This window comes from Ammodytes marinus (assembly GCF_949987685.1).
Source record: "Ammodytes marinus genome assembly, chromosome: 5".
In the NCBI taxonomy this organism is placed as follows: domain Eukaryota; kingdom Metazoa; phylum Chordata; class Actinopteri; order Uranoscopiformes; family Ammodytidae; genus Ammodytes; species Ammodytes marinus.
In genome coordinates this window covers 25882193-25899244 of record NC_137234.1, presented here as the reverse complement: position 1 = coordinate 25899244, position 17052 = coordinate 25882193, and the positions used below count along the sequence as shown (strand labels likewise).

At 39.4% G+C, this 17052-nt stretch overlaps 1 protein-coding gene across 1 annotated transcript; it reads left to right on the top strand.

Annotated features, from left to right (window-relative positions):
* Window positions 1–1295: 1295 nt before the first annotated feature.
* On the top strand, window positions 1296–15723 carry ric8a (RIC8 guanine nucleotide exchange factor A; the record flags this gene model as incomplete). The annotated part of the gene is made up of 14 exons (XM_080027703.1): window positions 1296–1391; window positions 6275–6322; window positions 6501–6672; window positions 7023–7168; window positions 7259–7339; window positions 8645–8744; window positions 9533–9720; window positions 11930–12024; window positions 12191–12341; window positions 13126–13221; window positions 13334–13478; window positions 13708–13852; window positions 14994–15113; window positions 15582–15723. The coding sequence occupies 14 exons, from the start codon at window positions 1296–1298 to the stop codon at window positions 15721–15723; spliced, it is 1725 nt and encodes a 574-aa protein (XP_079883829.1).
* Window positions 15724–17052: the final 1329 nt, after the last annotated feature.

Here is a 17052-nt window from a genome sequence, read left to right as displayed (position 1 = left end):
TGGTATAACGGGGAGTTTAAAAAAATGTGTTAATAATGGGTTCTATAATCATGTTTGGGTAAATTCGGTCACTGTATGTATGTTGAAAAATAATTAACCCCGCTCGCTGATTTGCTGTGCGTTATAAATCGAACATCCTCTCAAAGTGCGAGCAGCACGCCCTTTGGCCAGTAGAAAAACGCCTAGCTTAGGTGATAAGATAAAATCATATTTTCACTTTGTTTCAGATGTTTTCACCGTTGGCCTCATCTTAAATATGAGAGGTGTGACCAAATAGTATTTCAGGCAATACTGAATCTCTTATTTTTAGAAATTGAAATTCAATAAATTCAATTTAAATTGATAGCCTAACTAGAAAAGCTCAGTGCTTTCTGACTGCATGTATCTGACTTATTGTAGTCTGCAGTGGGCCTAGGTGATATTTGTAATTGTAGGCTAGTAAAATGCAAAAACAAATTCTTAGGCTATATGATTGTCATCATATTTATGATTTATTGTTGTTGTAGCCTATTGTTGGAACAAAACAGCAATCCATAATCTTAAAACATAAACATATGTAGCCTAACAATATAAAGAAAGTAAGCCTAACTTCTTGCTTGCTGAAGTGTGTGTTGATCCAAAGAAGACACACCAAACTGATTGTCACATTAGTTTGTATGCCCACTAAGATGAACTGTAGGCCTTTTGATATCATGCATTGACAGAGGAGGATGGTGGTGCATGCAGCCATTGGCCTACATCATTGAGGATTTATTTGTTATTATAAAATGTATTTAATCAAATAGACTTACAGCAAATCAACATATGAATAGATTTAATGGTGTCATGGTCCATTTGCTAAATATATCAAATTTGATAGGCCTCCAGATGAAGTGTGTATTAGGCTAAATCGTATAGATGCTAAAAACATCATTCACGTTTACAGAGCCTGGGCTATAACACAGATTTTTTTCAGCGCACACATAGGCCTACGGACAGGTATCGCATCGTTAAGAAATATTCACTGATTTTTGTCAAAAAGTGATTTTGGAAACAAACGTTTTACAGAATCGCGGACTCTGAGCCTATACGTGTCATCCATCTTTTCCTAGGAAACTTGAACGCAGCACTCGGCTTGCCCTAATAATCCTCACCGTTAATCGCATTTCTCCGGCTGGTAATTCAGACATCATGCAGCCATCTGTGGGTGGAGGCAAAGCATAAGTGTACAAGTGTATACTGTCAAACACACACATACACACACACAAGCAGTCCCGCTCGAACGTTGACTTTAGGGGGAGGCAGCGGCTACTTCAATGGCGATGAAAATGGATTTAAATGCCATCATTGAGCAGCTGGAGACGGGAGATCAAGACACTGCTCTGATGACTCTACAGAGCTACAACAAGGAGGTATACACGAGCACAGCAGCACAATGAGACACAGACACGTAAAGCATTGAAAGTTTATCTCAGACATGGCTCTTTTATTGCAGTAGCAGATGCCTACCCAGGCTACTGTTCACGCTTTATGTCAGCTTCAGCTATAGGCCTACACACATATTTTCAGTGTTAATGATGATGCTTGGATTATCCAGTTAGAGGAGTCTGGTTGGCACACTCGTTTTTTTAATATCCCCAAAAATAGTATTTATTGCTGGAAGGCAATGTAAGACCAATGTAGGTTCTTTGTGAAAAGGGATTTTAACATATTTAGCAAATATTAAGCATACATACAGTAACACTTGGCCCATGGATGTCTATTGGTTTATTAACAGAATATTAAAGAGGATTCTACAGTTTTTCGCAGATGCTTACACTTTTGTTGTAGGGCTGTGTATTGGCAATGAATTCACGACACGATAAATCTGATATATTGCGATATTCCACAGAGTTCACTGAAAATGTAAAAAAGCGGAGCTGAAAAAAAGTTGATATACAATCTGGGTGGTCTTCATACATCTCAACATATTATATTGATCATTCAGTGGACAAAATGAGTCCAAACGTTTTAATTTGAAACTTTAATTTTACCGGTAATTTGATTCAGATTGTTTTTGTATTGTTTTGATATGTCTGAAATAAATTCAATCATAAATCAATCAGATTCAAACCCGTCAATTCAGGGCAAACGACGTTCTGCTACATCTACAGCAGTGGAGGTTCACGATCCATTACAACTTTTAAAAAAAACCTTTGATCGAAATAGCAATTTTTGGAGCTGACGATCCTACCATAGGTCACACATATATCACAAAAATAAATATTGTGATATATTGCCATCAATATTTTAGCACAGCTATGATTTGTTGCAGAATGTGGCTCACTTTTAACAAAACTTTACACATAGCCAAATGCGACACACAAGACTTTGAGATAAACTTTCTATGTCAAAACCCCAACAATCCCTCTTAAAAGCTGTACTTTTTGCATCAAAATGATTCTCACGTGAAGCATTTGAAGAACTATTTCAAAGCACCAACAACACACTGATTTGCTTAACAGGAAACTCAGCTGTTGTATAAAACAGTGTGTACTGTTTAGCAGAACAATGTGCAAAGCAGAAAATGTATTTGTACTTTTGGAGCTTTCGTGTATAGGGCATGCGGTACCAAAGTTAATGGCTGTGTTGCTTTTGCCATAGCATTTACTTTTATGATTTAAAGGTGCAGTGTGTAATATGACATCATCAAGAAAGTTCTAGAAAGTTCTAGAATGCAACGCTCCCTGGCTAACCCCACCCCGTTCGACTAATAACAGAAGCTACAGTGGCCTTCAAGGACAAGAACAATTCTAAATTCTAAACAATGCACCTGATGACATTCCAACCATGATGCTTCCACCATGGTGGCGCACAGACTGTGGCCCATGGTATGGAGAAATATGGAGATATAAGAGAGCCTTTCTAAGGGAAAAAAAAAAAAAAAAAAAAAAAAAGCTATTATACACTAAATTATAAATTATAGTTATTTTCTACCAAGTCTGCTATATATGGTATAGTGGTTAGAGCCACTCTTAATATTATGAAGATATGAACCCATTGAATTGTGGTCATAGCAGACATCTCACACATATGGAGCGGCATTAACATCCTTCTGCTGTTATGTTTGCGTCAATCAGTCACACTCCTTTTTCTCCTCTTCTGCCCTGGAAATAATCATGGGTCTGTTTATCTGCTAAAGGCTCCTCTGTGTCCACCAAGCCAACTCTGTGTCTGTCTGCAGTCTTCACAGTTTATTTTTCATTTTAAACAGATCACCCAGATCCATAAATAAATCAATTAAACACTTCTTTCACAACTGTCCATTCCTGCTAGTCATCATGATGTCTCCATCCAAAACAATGGCCCTGTATTCCAAATCACATACTTTTTATTTTTACTATACTACGTACAGAAGAGTTTTAGGGCCACAGGAGAGACAAAAAAGTCAGATAAGGAAGATTTATTTTCATTATGTCCAGAAATGTCAAGAATAAAGACGAATACTCCAAAATGCTATTGGAGTTAGTGGGGGCATTTATGTATTTTCAGCATACTACAATTGACTTGCATGTATGCTAAATCTTTTTCTGACATACTAAATAGAAGGGAAGTATAATGGAACTTAGGGTGGGTTACTGGGGCAACCACCCCATTATCTGCATTCTTCTGCAGCTTCTTTTGAAGCAGTCTGGCCAGAGCTATGCTAGGTAGATCATGTGGTGCTGTGATGACCAACGTCATGTGCTGGACAGTGTTTGTGTCTCCATCAACTGAGTGGTGTTGAGTGGCTAGAAACGAAAGCCTGTTATTTAAATCATCATTTAAACCTGCAGTGTGTAGAATTTTGGGAATTATTTCATAGCAGACTTGGTAGAAAATAATTATAATATCCATTAGTGCGTTTAATTTAGTGTGTAATAGCTGAGAACATTTTTATAGTTTTTTTTTCCCCTTAGAAAGGGTCTCTTATAGCTCCATATTTCTCCATACCTGTGCGCTGCCATGTTGGAAGCGTCAAGGTTGGAATGTCATCAGGTGCATTGTTTAAAATCTTATCCTTGAAGGCCACTGTAGCTTCTGTTATTATTCGAAAGGGGTGGGGTTACCCAGGTAGCGTTGCATTCTAGAACTTTCACCACTAGATGCCAATATATTATTATTCAGATATTACACACTGCACCTTTAAATTACGAAGCTGAATTGAACTTACATTTTTTATTTGTGAAAAAATCATTCAAATGCACTTAAAGGCCTACTTCACCGGTTGGTTATGAAAGTGTATTGAACTCGGAGATCCTATGAAGTATAAATGTGCAAAAAAAATTGAAATCGGATCATCCTAGCCTGAGAAAAGGCAGAAAGAGTGTTTTATGGTCTCACTGTCTAACCCTACATTTCTCTTTCTGTGACATCACAGGATGATCCGATTTAAAATTTTTTTGCACATTTATACTTCATAGGATCTCCGAGTTCAATACACCTTCATATTCCAACCGGTGAAGTAGGCCTTTAACTGTTATGTTTGACAATATAGTATACTAGTATGGTTATCATATGGGTCATAACGACAAATAAAATTGCAGTCTGAAAGCAGTTTTCAACATGTCAAAAAAAACACAAAATAAATTTAAAAAAGATATGTCCAGTTATTGGGAGTATACTGTAGTTGAGACAACAACAGGTTCCCTCTAAAGGAAAGCTCTCCACATGGATTCCCAAACTGTCAGTGTGTAATGCTGGGGAGAGTTGTGTGTTTGAAGGGGCTGACAGTAGTGAATGTGAGTGACTGCCCAGGCCATGGCCACGGGCGGCAGTGGCGAAGTGGGTAGGGAGGTCGCCTCTGGAGTGCAGGGTCAGAGGTTCAAACCCCCACCTACCCTCCACATGTCGAGGTGTCCCTGGGCAAGACACTGAACACCAAATTGCTCCCGATGGTTCAGAAGGCGCCTTGCATGGCAGCTACTGCCATCGGTGTATGAGTGTGTATATGAATTGGTGAATGTGGTGAAATGCGCTTTGGGGCTGAGGAAATCGGCTAAAAAGCGCTATATAAGTCAAGTCCATTTACCATTTACCATGGTTATCTGTCTGCCTCCCTGCCGAGTGCTGCTACCTGCCTGGCTCTCTCTGAGTTTATCATGAAGGCAATAGGATTAGGTTCTGTGCAACACAAATAGAGTCTGTTCAAGCCACTGCAGAGCTCTTTAGAGATGAGGAGCTTAGTGTTGCAGATCGCCTACTGTATAATCTTTGTGCTCCTCAAGCTATACACAGTCCTCAATAGGCTCTGCTCTTAGCCTGCCATCTTTTTTAAAAGTAAAACGCGATAGCATCAATGCCTCAAAAAAGAATTTTTTTTTATTTATCTTTTGTTGCCATTTTTGGCTTATTAAACAGTTTTGGAGAGACCGAGATGAAATGTGATAGAGAGGGTAATGACAATGACGACCCGGGCTAGATTTGAACCCCTTTTGCCTCAACATTCTTAACATCAGAAGGCGCACACAAAATACACAGTGACAATGAATGATTGTGCTTGGACTGAATTTCCTTTTAACATATTATTAGACATAGATATTATTATTATTTTTAAAGAGTCAATAATAACAATATATTTCAAAACGTATGTCTACGTTTTTTTATTCCATATTAATTTTTTCAGCGATTTCAAATTTGAGTTGAACATTTTCAGTATTCTCATGAAAAAAATCCATTGGGCCAAGTTGATCAGTTTGTCAAGCTTTGTTTTCCAACCTGCAAAAAGCTCAGGAATATATAACCATGGATTGTTTGATGGGTGTGAACAAATGATCAATTCTGCTGTCAAACAAACATACCTTGCGTTTCTATTTATTTATTTGTTTCAGGACAATGCACATTAATGAACATGCACAGCAGTACACGTAAAAATGCCAGATTGTAGCCCGGGGGCTAATTTCCATCTGTAGTCCATTAGGGCAGGTTGATGTTACAATACAAATGACAAAGATATACAATAGAATCATTTGCTATATACAAATACGGAGAAACAGAAAGAAAGAAAAGTAAAACAGGATAATTCATTAGTAGGATTAGTAGGTTAAACCAATACACAATTAATACACAACTAATAAGGTACAGCATACATTTAGAGGTGGTTGCACATTTCTACATTACTCTATGACGTATAGGATTGCACCCTGGTCTTCATTTTGTATGTTCCCTTTCTCTGTCGTCACACCCTTTGTGAAATTACTCTATGCTCTTCTTTTTTCTCTTTCTTCCCTCTGTTTTCTCTCTCTCTGTCTTCACCTCCACCTGTCTCTCTATCCAGATGAACCAGTGCTTTACATTCTACAAGGAGGAGGAGCAGGACAGAGAGGTATTAACATTCCCACAGCTCTAACATAATGTTTTTTTTTCTATAAATCAATAAGATTATGTAAAGATTAAGTATAGATTAAGATTAAGTATCCCTAGAGAACAACAAATCCATCCGGGTTATATTAACTTTTATTCCACGATATTCTAATAATAAGAGATGCACTTGTTCTGTGCAGCGTTTGGGAGAGCTGGTGCTGGGGTACCTGGGCAGAGAGCTGCAGCCCTCCTGTCAGCTGGCCTGTCTCCAGACGATCCGCATCCTCACCAGAGACAAAGATGGACTCACTCCCTTCCTCAGATGCTCTGCCATGTCCACCCTGGCCCGATATGCTGGCATTGCAGTGGCCGGTACTACTGCCACACCCGAGGTCGACCCAGGTCAATCTACTCTCTGTCCTTCTACAGTGTTTCACCAATGTCAGAGCTCTCTATCCTGCTGATCCTTTCCTAATGAAGGCAGCGCTGCCTGGAAGGCCCTAACCCTAACCCTAACTGTTGTGCCCCTAACGGAGCTATCCAGGCAGCACTGCCTGGAAGGCTCCATTGGGGGCACAAAACACCAAACACCGTTTATTAGCAGCTGAGTTTATCTCTCCTTATTTCCTTCATTCTTAAAATCAAATGTTCATGATAAAAGATCTCTTAATATACTGTAGGGTGGATCGACTACTTACCTTTGCCCTTTGTTCTCTTGCTAGTGGAAGGTGAGGGAGGAGAGGCAGACGTATCCAGTGAGGAGCTAAAGGCTGAAGACTCCTCTCCTTCAGAAAACTCTGACCAGGAAGTGATTGTTGAAGCTCTCAAGTCCCTCTGTAACATTCTGCTGCACAACCAGACAGGAGCGGTCAGTTCTTCACACAATGCTTCAGCTTTAACATGTCATTTGGTTGGTTTGCTCATTTCTAAAGTCTTATCTTTGAATGCTGAATGGCAGGTGGTAGCCGCAGAGCTGCAGCTGATCAAGGGCTTTGCAGCCAGGCTGAAGCAGAGCCATGATACCACCTGGAGGCACGAGGTATGGACCATACCTGTATGGATGTGCTTCATGTTTTACATGTGCTGCTCAAATGAATATCGTTAGCCTCATAGCATAATTGCCTAAATCATATTTTTTCTATACTCTACTTTTACTCTACATCTACTCTATTCTTCATCTACTCTACTCCACATCTACTTTACCCTAGGCCTACTTTATAACCCTTAATTAGGCAATTATGCTATTTGGCTAACGAAAAGTAGATATAGAGTAGAGTAGATGTAGAATAGTAGATGTAGAGTAAAAGTAGAGTAGAGTAAATATGATTGAGGCAATTATGCTATGAGGCTAACGATATGTGAGAGTCAAATCTGACACATGGGAGGTTGAGATGGCATAGAACCAAATATCTTTCTATACTACCAGTTTTACTTTGGCTAATGCCATTTGAAAGTAGGATTTTGAGTCTGTGATTTGCGTCCTACATCGCGATAGGTTTAGTTTAGGAAAAGATTTGAGTATTTGGTCAATGTAGAATAAGCCAACGTGTCCTGTTTAATGGTTGAAGCCAGTCTTAGACCATTATCTTTCTCTAGATAAGTGTCCAATTGGCCTGAACATAACCACAACATCACAAATCTTTCTTTGGTTGTTTTCAGGAGCAGATAGTGTAGGAAAACAAATAAAATGCAATGATAGAGAACAGTCTTCGGGTGTATTCAGTATGAACACTTTGTGTTGGGAGTGAGCAGTTGTGTCATATTTTAAATCACTATTGCTTTTGCGAATGAGTAAAATATGAATGTGATTTTTAGGGGTTATACACACTGAATTTGGCCTTGATTTAATAAATTTTTTTCAACACGATAACCAAATTTTGGTACAAATATTATAAAATGAATTAGTTTGGTACCTTACTGTGACAGACATGATCATGTTTTATTACAATAATTTTATATTTAACTACTAAATCGTAAAAAAAAAAACTCTCTAACACATTTGCCCGTGTCCAACTCTGTCTCAACTCACAGCAGCTGAACAAGACTTGAAAAATACAGTCAGCATATTTAGTATTTACTTAGTCTCGCAAAGCCAGACCAAACTACTGCAAGTAGTATTTACTTAATACAGGAAACGGCCTTATCAAAGAATAGCTATAAGCAAAAGACTAACCAGGCATTTAATGTCCAACGTTTGGTATCTTACAGTTTTTGATAGCGTACTTTGTGCCACAGATACATTCCAATTAATATGAAACAAGTAGCCTATTAAAGAAGTTCTAGGAGGATAAGTGAGTGTGTGTGTGTGTGTGTGTGTGTGTGTGTGTGTGCTCTCTTTGTGCAGGTGCGTTTCTTTGACTTGCGTCTTACCTTCGAGCTGACGGCCCTGAGAGTGGACGTCAGGGTCCAGCTAGCCAAAGAGCTGCATGGAGTCAGCCTGCTGGGTAACTCATCTCTAACTAACTGACCAGGGAACAGCTAGGATCTTACAATTAGACAAGCATTTACAAGACACTAAATGATTTAGCAGGAGCCCCTGTAAAGCCAAATCCACAAAATCCTTCCAACTATATCATTTGGGTAATAAGACGCCTTATAGTAAGCATCTGAAAAGACTTTGGCATTTTTGTACAATAATAAATAAAAGTATTGTCATTTTAGTTTGATGAAGTTTACAGAAATTTGATTTTAGATGAGGCGGGGTTATGCTCCAGTTCCTATGACACAGTAAGCATTTTTGAACCAATCACGGCAGTTCTCTGCTGGAAATATCCAATGACTGAGTGACTGTTGCCTTGGAGACTGTTTGACACATGAGCCAGGGAGACATACCCACACAGTCCTGGTCACATTCTACACTGTAAAAAAAACTATTTTTTCAACTCAGTTTTATAATAGTTACGAACCTTTCATTTCAATCATACTTTGTAAAAAGCTTATTGACACAAGTTCTGATATATGCAAGACATACATCAGAATCGAAATGGCGTTTATCTCTGGCCCACAGTGCAGTTGGAACAATAAAATAAAAAAATATAGAGATAAACATAAACAATCTTTACATAAGATACATTCTAAATACTAAGTAGTGCAAAGGAATTTTCTGTGCAATATAAAACAGTAGCCTATATATAAAATAAAATAGAAAGTAAAAAGTAGGTTTTTAGAGTAGGTAATGCATGTAGATAGTTAGAGCTTATAAGTTGATGATTCTCTGCCCTGTGTATATTAGGTAACGCGTTGGATGCCACACTGGGTCTGTGTTGGCCTGATACATTGGAGGCAAACAGGGCCGGCCTACAAGTCATCCCCCCTAAAGAGCTGCCCCCCTTCAGCCGACAGCAGACTGAACTGGCCATGGAGATACTGAAAATACTCTTCAACATCACGTTTGACACACCCAAGCGCAAGGTGGACGAGGTAGGCCTATACTGAAGCAAGGAGAAGGCTGAGGGAGTTTAAAGATTTTAGCCATTCGGTTATAAAGTCAAAGTCAAAATTATTCCTATAGCACATTTAAAAACAACATCAGTTGACCAAAGTGCTGAACAAGATACAATACAAAATAACATAGGGGAGAGTGGCCTAAGTTGTGCATTTTGGAAGTTGTTCCACCCCTTGTTTCTAGAAAACCGTGGAAGAAATTGGAAATGTGACCACATATTTAAGAAGAGCCATCCATTTGACTCATCCTGTAAAGAAGGGAGACACAAGGAATAAGATATAAGCACATTTAAGCTCAAAAAACTGTGTTTTGCCTTTCAAAGTTAAATTTCCATGATCAAGGTTTTTTGATTATTGTGTCTGAACAATTATAGACAAGTTTGAAAACATTTGACACATGTTTTAGTGCTTTGGTATGCTACATTTTGAGTCTATACAGTTAGCACGATGTCAGCCCTAAACTGCTGCATCATGCTTATTATCCAAAATTCTGGGGATGGGGTGATTTGTGCCAAAGGGCCTGGGTGAGTTATAAGTAAGTAAGTAAGTAAAATGTATTTATAAAAGCACATTTATGACAGTTTGCACTGTCCAAAGTGCTGTACATAGTGCATTCAGTAGGTAAACAATGAAGGTAAAATAACAATAACCAAAATAAAAGACGTAAAGCCCATACATCCACATAAACACAGATAGTAGTGCAGAGGTAAGATAGTTAATGGGGAGGAAACACCAGGGTGTACATATGGGTTTTGAGCCTTGATTTAAAGGCAGAAATGTAGGGGAATCACATTTGTCAGGTGGCAGTTGGTTCCACAAGCACGGAGCAACTAGTGCAAAGTACATTTCTGAGAGTTGTGCCAGTGGCATGGCTGTATATACGCTGGTCACCAAAAGAAAGTGATTGTCTACAATAGCTCAGAAGAGAGTGACATCTCAATTCCACTTAACGACACCACTGATGAGAGTTCAGATGGCCAGAAAGATGATGATGGTGACTTTGTCATTGTGAGCTTTGCAGGTAAAACCACTAGATCTGCTAGGCCTTGTTTAAGAAAATTGTCCTTCAATCTTTGTCAACTATTTACTTTAAATACACCTTAAATAAGTGATTGTCTAATGGATTTGTCTTGCATTACAGTTTATGAGATATATATCAATGGCACAATTCACCCCATGGTATTCTCTCCAACCGCACAACTTACACCACACCGGGGGCAAGTTGTGCATCAAGACAACTTTTTTTCCGAAAGCTATATTTCTTCAACAGTTTATTCCAGATCCAAAGTTTTTTATTGCCAGGGATGCACAACACCCTGAAATATATGTACATATTTGAGTTGGAGACTTTACTGTCAAGGCCTTACTTTAAAGTCACTTTGAGTGAAAAGTTGCACAACTTAGGCCACTCTCCCCTATAAGATACATGAAAAAAATTTAAAAAATGTAGGAGTGTCAAAGTCTCAACTTGTGTTCAAGGCCAATGCAACAAAAGTGAGTCTTCAGCAACGTATTAAACTGTTCAACTTAACAGGGGTCCAGGTTATCAATATAATAATAACTGTGGATTGGTTGTAAACATATACAGTAGGCCTACTGAGGACAATAATTCATCCAAAATCCACTTACTGTATGTTTTAAAAAAGAGAATTACTCATTTCAGAAACACCTGCACCACACACCACTTTTCTTTATGCATCAACTCATCATGTTAGCCACAGTCTTCTTTTAGCATTTTTAGCATCAGCATCAACTCTCCAGAAAGAACTCCCAGGGTAGTGTACTACATCTGGACTCTGGCACCTTAAAAGGCTCTACTGCATATTTCATGCACACTGGATGTGATGTATAGACATCATAATTTACACAATGTGTCAGGTTTGTCTTGCACTTAAAGGTTAAAAAAATTGATTTACATTGTCTTAAATGTGAACACACACATACTACTGTCATGTCCCCCACATAATGTTATGTCTTTCATTTGTTTTGTTCTGTACCGCATCACTTCATTAAAAAAAGTGTATATACAGTATATACACAGTTTATACATCTTGTTGTGTTAGTGCTAAGCATGACAGTAATGCAAGAGACCTTCAATCATTTTCTTCACAAGCAAATGTGAAATACAGAGTAAAGACAGTTATTTTTCACTGATAGAATACGTGTCTAATGTTCCTGTGTGAAGGAAGAGGCAGCCGATTACAGACATTTGGGCGCCATCCTGAGACACTGTCTGATGAGCCGCGCGGACGGAGAGGAGCGCACTGAGGAGTTCCACAGGTGCTTTACCTTTTTTTTCTCTTCATTCATTCATTCATTCATTCATTCATTCATTCATTCATTCATTCATTCATTCATTCATTCATTCATTCATTCATTCATTCATTCATTCATTGCAGTGCTGTGATGCTATCCCCCCTAATGCCTTTCTCTTCCTCCTCTCCAGCCATACTATCAACCTGCTAGGGAACCTCCCTCTGCCCTGTATGGATGTGCTGCTCATGCCCAAGGTACAGCCAGGCTCCATTGAGTATATGGGGGTCAACATGGATGCTGTCAACATGCTGCTGGAATTCATGGAGAAAAGAGTTGACCGGGTAATACAACAACTCTACGTCTATGTTGCATGAATCATAAGCTTAATGACATATGACCATGGCTTTTAAATGCGCTAGAATAATTTTATTATTGTGATCATTGCTTGCTTGGTTAAAGATACGCTTTGCTTATTTTCTAGGAGGTAAAAAAGAAAAAAAACATTAAACTGTTGTGTGCCACTAGGTGGAGCTGTGTGTTAACTGATGACCACGTGCTTTTAACAGAAGAGACGTGATAGGATGGCATCTTTTTGCTACATGTTTATTACCTGTTTGGACTTATTTACTTATAAAAATATACCATATATTTTAAGGTATATTCCCATAACTTCAAAAAACAAACTTTCCGCACGGGAAAAAATATGATCCCTGGAACACTGTATGAAGTTAGAAAGCTTCCTGAAAAGTTCATATTTCCCTGTTGTTGTTTACAGCAGCAGGGCCCACAGTTTGGTTTAGGAACATATTGTAGTCTTACATTTGGTTCCAGGGTTCCTCAAAATAAGTTGCTTTTAATTTAGATGGATAGAAATATTCAAAACTAAGAATAACATGCAGAGAAAATATGTTTTGTAAACTGACTGTAGGCTCTGCACATGTAATCCCCCTCCCCTGAAACTACAGCGCACCTTCAATATTGTGCTCACATGTTGTGGTAAATTATATTACATCCAATCAAGTGACTCAATTGATAATTTCTCTTATTTGCTATTCCAGTCAAGCTGATAGATTGTACGTATCATTCATTGATAAAGGTTGACTTGCTATTTGTTCTATGGCCCAGGGGCTTAAGCTCAAGGAGACCCTCCTGCCGTCACTCAACTTATTGACTGAGAGTTCACGCATCCATCGGGAGACCAGGAAGTTTCTCAGGTCAAAGGTCAGTGCTCGGCTAAGGCAAAATTAACAATAGTATGTGTGTGTGTATGATGGCCCAGGTAGTCATGCACAGGTGTGTGTGTGTGTGTGTGTGTGTGTGTGTGTGTGTCTAGGTGCTGCCCCCACTGCGCGATGTGAACACCAAGCCAGAGATGGGCGACGCTCTGAGAAACAAACTAGTCCGTCTGATGACACACATTGACACTGATGTTAAAGACTGCGCTGCCGAATTCCTCTTTGTTCTGTGCAAAGAAAGTGGTGAGGGGAATTTCTCTTTGTTGAGTTTGTTAAATGTTTCATGTTGATTTTTAGCACAAGTGACTTCAGGCCATTGACATTTCTATCAAATTGAATTGGGCAAACTATGTCATAAATCAGACAGGAAATAAAAATCACTGACCGCCAAAGATCAATCGACACTTAACGATATGGAAGATGGCTATCAAATCTTCCAGTGAGGGCTAACACAATCCTCTCCTCTATCCAGTCTCCAGGTTCATCAAGTACACAGGCTATGGTAACGCTGCAGGTCTGCTGGCTGCCAGGGGTCTGATGGTGGGGGCCAGGGACTCTGGGATCTACTCGGGAGATGAGGACTCTGAGACAGAGGAGTACAAGGAGGCCAAAGCCCAGTCAGTATCAACCATGTCACTGTCTCACATTAAAGCTGGGGTATATGATTTGGGAGAAAATAGCAGTTGGGATAGAGATTCGAATCCAAATACCTCAACCGCTCCACTTGTTCTCTTTGGTCCCTCCCCTATGGTCCCTCCCTGACACACTCTGCACCAACAACGTCGGTGCCAATGTGAATGGACAGTCCCAACAGCCAATAAGAACGGAGAATCGGAGCCGCGCTCTGATTGGTCAAAGTGTACATGAGCGGTGGCAATTTTTGGGGGCGGCACACAGAGGCAGAGGAGAGCAAAGTGATGGCAGGCCATGTTAGGGTGTGTTCACACCTAATACTGTAGTGTCCGCTTCCTTGGTGTGCACCAGAGTTGGATACATTCACTGCGTTCCAATCCCTATAATTTCTGCTATTTAGTATGGCAAAGAAAAGATTTAGAATCTCCTAATACTTTCGGTCACATCGATGCACTTTTTCGGTAAGAGGAAATGAGGCAGAGTAAAAATCTGACAAGATGGCGACACGCATAATAGGCCAGGACGATTGGATGCAGTTGGAATAACTGAGGTCAGCCCTGATGTTACATCCATTTTATATACTATCTATGGTCTCTCTGCCGGTGCACACGCAGAGAGCGACAGAGGGGTGAATGTTTATACGCCTACATAGTGGAGCGGGTAAAAATACTTCCCAATGTCTGTTTTGATGTTTTTTATCATGTTTTATCACACTTATGGATCTGAGATGATGCTAGATAACTCGCTGCTTGAAGACCGCAGTGCATTAATGTGGTGACGTAGGGACGAGGGAGGGAACTGCTGACTGCAGTCACTGACAGGAAGTTAGCTAAAAGTACCATTTAGCTTACTGAACCTTTAAGGAACACCATAGCTCTTCCTCTCCATTCTCTCACTGTTACTCAGTGTGTACAGGCTTGACAACAGGGACCACACATCAGGAAACACCTTTCTATCGGTAGCTGCTCTGGAGCTTTAAATCATATCTGATCAGCCCAATTGTCATATGTCCACATTTTCCCTTCATCATTGAAGGACTTCTCTACCATGCAAAGTGCATTTTCCAAGAGAAAGAAATGTTGATCTCTCTCTCCCTCTCTCCCTTTCTCTCTCTCTGGTCACCAGGATAAACCCAATAACAGGCATTGTAGAAGATGACCAGCCCAATCCCATGGAGGGGATGTCAGACGAACAGAAAGAATACGAAGCCATGAAGCTGGTCAACATGTTTGACAAACTGTCAAGGTCAATAAAAGCAGGATACACACACACACACACACACACACACACACACACACACACACACACACACACACACACACACACACACACACACACACACACACACACACACACACACACACACACACTTAGTGATCTAGGTATATTCTGCAGTCATTTTAAATTCATTCCACAATTGTAATCTTTTACAATAAAAACATTGATATACGTACACGCAACATGCAATTATAAAATTGTAAATTTGAATAACTGCAGATATAAAATAATATTTGGTGTATTTATCAATTTATTATAACTAAAAGAAATAAGTAGGCAAGATTGAGAATGAGGCATTTTGTTGCATGGACCGTCGTTTAAAAAAAATATATATCACTCCTATAGTTTTCAATGTTTCAGTGCTCCAGGTTAAATGTCAGTGTGTACTCATACATGCAAACATAATGACATCATAACCATTTCCCCCCCCTGCAGGACCAATTCCATCCAGCCCATGGCACTTGGTATGGACGGAAAGATGCGAAAGATCACTCCAGAGGATTTGCTTAAACTTAACCACAATCCTTTGTTCCCGCCAGAGGAGACACATAATTCAGACAGTGAAAATGAGGCCTAGATATTCACATGTGACACAGTGCAAGCATATCTGTCTGCTGGCTGGAAGGTGAGGTCATAAAGTGGGGATTTGTTTAGTCCTAGTGAAAACACAGCATGGAGGCAGCTTGAAGGACCATATCACTGGTTTCATTCACACTTAAAGCTGGGGTATATGATTTCTGATTGGTCAAAGAAGTTAACATGAGCTGTACACTTTGACCAATCAGAGCGAGGCTCCGATTATCTGTTCTTATTGGCTGTTGGGACTGTCCATTCACTTTGGCACGACGTTGTTGGTGTGTAGAGTGTGTCAGGGAGGGACCATAGGGGAGGGACCAAAGAGAACAAGTGGAGCGGTTGAGGTATTTGGATTTGAATCTCTATCCCAACTGCCATTTTCTCCCCAAATCATATACCCCAGCTTTAAATAGACTTAAAGAGATCCAAGTTACTGTATCTATCTCTGGATAGTCCACAGACGTCACTGTTAATAGTTTGCAATGCTGTTCAGCGCAGAAAAAGGCTTGTTTGTTTACATTGGAAACTAGTTCCTCACCAGCTGAAAACTTTGTAGGAATATTTTTTCACAGAATGTTGGAGCGTGGTGGTGAGATGAAGACGTGTGAGTGGAGGGCAGAGGGGAATGTTTGAAAGCTAGCCACACAGCTGTTCTTCAGCTTATCAAATGTATTAAAAAAAAATAGATGCTTGTTGTTTTTCATAAAGCCCTACAGAACTTTTCTTTTTTAGAAGTTAAATCTGAAAGTGCGGACAGCAACTTGTAGTTTTAGCGGGAAGATGAAATATGTAGAGTCTATAATCTGAAAAACATTATACTTTGAAAAGTGTGCACTCCTTTATATTGATATAGCTGCCAACTCTATGGTGGACTGTAATACACATTAAATGTGTTTAAATGACTGAGGCGCCTCATGTTATTTTTGATGCAGAGGTACAGGATCTACAACCCCAATTCCCAAAAAGTTGGGACGTTATGTAAAATGTGAATAAAACAGAATGTGATATTTCCCTTATCCTTTTCGACATAATAAATAACAGCACAAACACATCATGTGTATTTGTTTCATTTGATAAACTTTGTTGTTTTTTTGTAAATATACACAAATATACTATTTGAAAATTGCAACACATTTCAAAGAAGTTGGGACAGGGGCATGTTTACCGCTGTGTCAGTTCCCAAACGCTAGCTGAGTGTTGATAAAAGAAAGGGTGATGTTCTTTTAACAACACTGAGTAAGCGTTTGGGAACTGAGGACATTCATTGACATTTTGAAAGCAAAATTATTTCCCATTCTTGCTTGAAATACAACTTCAGATGCTCAACATT